This window comes from Engraulis encrasicolus, chromosome 18 (genome assembly GCF_034702125.1).
Source record: "Engraulis encrasicolus isolate BLACKSEA-1 chromosome 18, IST_EnEncr_1.0, whole genome shotgun sequence".
Lineage (NCBI taxonomy): Eukaryota > Metazoa > Chordata > Actinopteri > Clupeiformes > Engraulidae > Engraulis > Engraulis encrasicolus.
In genome coordinates, this window is record NC_085874.1 from 40,600,987 (window position 1) to 40,603,545 (window position 2,559).

A 2,559-nucleotide genomic window follows, 5' to 3' on the forward strand; every position below is an offset into this window, starting at 1 on the left:
TGTGTGTGTGTGTGTGTGTGTGTGTGTGTGTGTGTGTGTGTGTGTGTGTGTGTGTGTGTGTGTGTGTGTGTGTGTGTGTGTGTGTGTGTGTGTGTGTGTGTGTGTGTATGTGCCTGTGTGTGTGTGTATGTGCCTGTGTGTGTGTGTGTGTGTGTGTGTGTGTGTGTGTGTGTGTGTGTGTGTGTGTGTGTGTGTGTGTGTGTGTGTGTGTGTGTGTGTGTGTGTGTGTGTGTGTGTGTGTGTGTGACAGTTGGGGGGAGGGGTATCTAGGTCTCCACTCAAAGTCCGCAATGGCATCACAACAGCTATGGGGGGGGGGGGGGGTTGGCATGACAATAACACACTGAAAATTGTTGTTCATGTTCTTTGTTTGCATGTTTACTTTGCTTACTTGTGTACATGTTTATTTGTGTATGTGTTTACTCGTTCGATCACAGAAAACCGCCCCACATTTCCAACCCCAGCATTACAAGGAAGCATACAGAAAATATGTAGGCTATTCGTTCTGTCAGGGCCAGGTCTGCCCAAGTAACGACGGCACCATAGCTAAATATGGTTTTCTTTTCTTTTCTTTTCTGTTTTTAGTTTCATTTATTTTCATTTTGCATTTAATCTTCACTGACTGAAGTAAAGGATGACATTTAAAATACACACACACAATCACACATGTACAGGTTCACATTCACTGTTTGTGCTACAACATTAGACAGGGGTGGGGCGTTTAGGTGGGGTGGGGGGTAATTGACCACAGAGAAAGAGAGAGAAAAACAACACACATCCATATAAACAGGGCTCCAATCAGGGTTACTGCAAAGAGACAAACAAAAAAACAGATATATGGAGAGCGTTAGTAAGTGAATACACCAAATGAAGCCAAAAAACATACTGTATACCAATCAAATGTCATAGAATCAAATATCACATTCAACTTTTAACCAACTAAACTACAAAGTAGGTAACTGGGGAGACATGAAGGTTTGAGAGTAAGTAGGCCACCTGGGGGGAATAGGGGGCGGGGGATACTACAGGTAAAATGATTTTGTGTAAAATTGTGTTTTTTTCCCAACAGTTTAAAAACAAAAGTTATATGCATGAATGATGCCCTTATGTTATATTCACAGTTAACAATTACTTGTCAAACTAGCGAAACCTAACCAATTCTCAGCCTTGACACTACAAATGATGTGCCTAGATAGACCGCTGAACACATACTACTTTAGATGCAATCCTCCCCTAGAGCAGTGATTCCCAACTAGGGATACGTGTACCTCTATAGGACAGGGGTGGGGAAACCTTTTCATTTGAGGGGCCACTTCAAGTTCCTTCAAGGGCCGTAAAAGTCCTCCAAGGGCGTACTATGACCACAAACCAGGATTTCCCCCTGCACTTAAAGCGATACTGTGCCCTTTTTTGGAAATAAGCTCATATTACACCTCCCCTTGAGTCAAATGACTGAGGTTTACCTTTTTCCTGTATTTACAGCCATTCTCTGAGTATGGGGGTGCAAAGTTTACCTCCAAGCTAGCAATTAACATGGAATCCTATGAGACCAGCTAGCCACCAGTTGGTCTCATATGATTCAATGTTAATTGCTAGCATGGAGGTAAAATTTGCACTGCCATATTTGGAGAACGATTCAAAGTACAGGAGAAAGGTAACACTCAATAATTTAACTCAAGGAGAGGTGCAGCATGCGCTTATTTCCAAAAATGGCACAGTATCGCTTTAAGTACAGGGGGAAATCCTGGTTCGTGGTCATAGTACGCCCTTGGAGGACTTTTAGGGTCCTTGAAGGAACTTGAAGTGGCCCTTCAAATGAAAAGGTTTCCCCACCCCTGTCCTAGAGGCACCCATGTCCCTAGTTGGGAATCACTGCTCTAGGGGAGGATTGTATCTAGTATGTGTTCAGCTGTCTCTCTCTAGGGCACAGGTGGTGTCAAACTCATGACCCGCTGTGGCATTTCCCACAAGATCATTCCAAACGTGTACTACAGTTGGCCCACATACACCATTCATTTGCAGTAACATGATTCGAACACAAAATTTGGCGTGTCACATGAATGTGAGAGACCACAGGACAGTGTAACATCTCACGCTCATATGCAACTGAACATGTGCTGCTGGCACAGGTACGTGTATATGATGGAAATCTGTGTTAATGAAAATTGCCTTTTTGAGTACTTAGTGCACTATGCACATTATGGACAGATACATAGCATGTCATGTAGGTTGAATAACAGCCAAACAGCAAGCATCATAGAATTTGTAGCAAAAAGCTAGATAAATATTGAGTTCGGCCCGCCCCACGACTCCGTTCCAGGTTTTGAGTTTGGCCCCCGGCGGGTTCGGGTTGCATGTGAGTTTGACACCCCTGCTCTAGGGGGGAAGGGTTGCTAATATCATCCAGTTTACTGTGCACTGCAGTTTAATATTATCATACAGTAAGTGTAGTACTGCAGTTTGCGTTACCTGAGCGGTTCTACAGGAGGTCTATAGGAAGTCCTTAATGTTCAGGTCGGCCAGGGGGTCTTTGGGGGGTGGGGGCTTCCGGGGACTCAT

General features: G+C 44.1%; 1 protein-coding gene across 1 annotated transcript in view; it reads right to left on the minus strand.

The window, feature by feature from the left end:
• Positions 1–382: 382 nt before the first annotated feature.
• snap91b (synaptosome associated protein 91b) overlaps positions 383–2,559 on the minus strand; it is an 85,996-nt gene continuing 83,819 nt past the window's right edge. Inside the window, exons 23-24 of the mRNA XM_063223625.1 lie at positions 2,470–2,559; positions 383–807 (exon numbers count right to left, since the gene is read on the minus strand). The exon at positions 2,470–2,559 is cut by the window's right edge and continues 18 nt beyond it. Of these exons, the coding sequence (XP_063079695.1) occupies positions 2,491–2,559 (69 nt within the window). The 3' untranslated portion in view covers positions 383–807; positions 2,470–2,490. The remainder of the gene's footprint in view (positions 808–2,469) is intronic.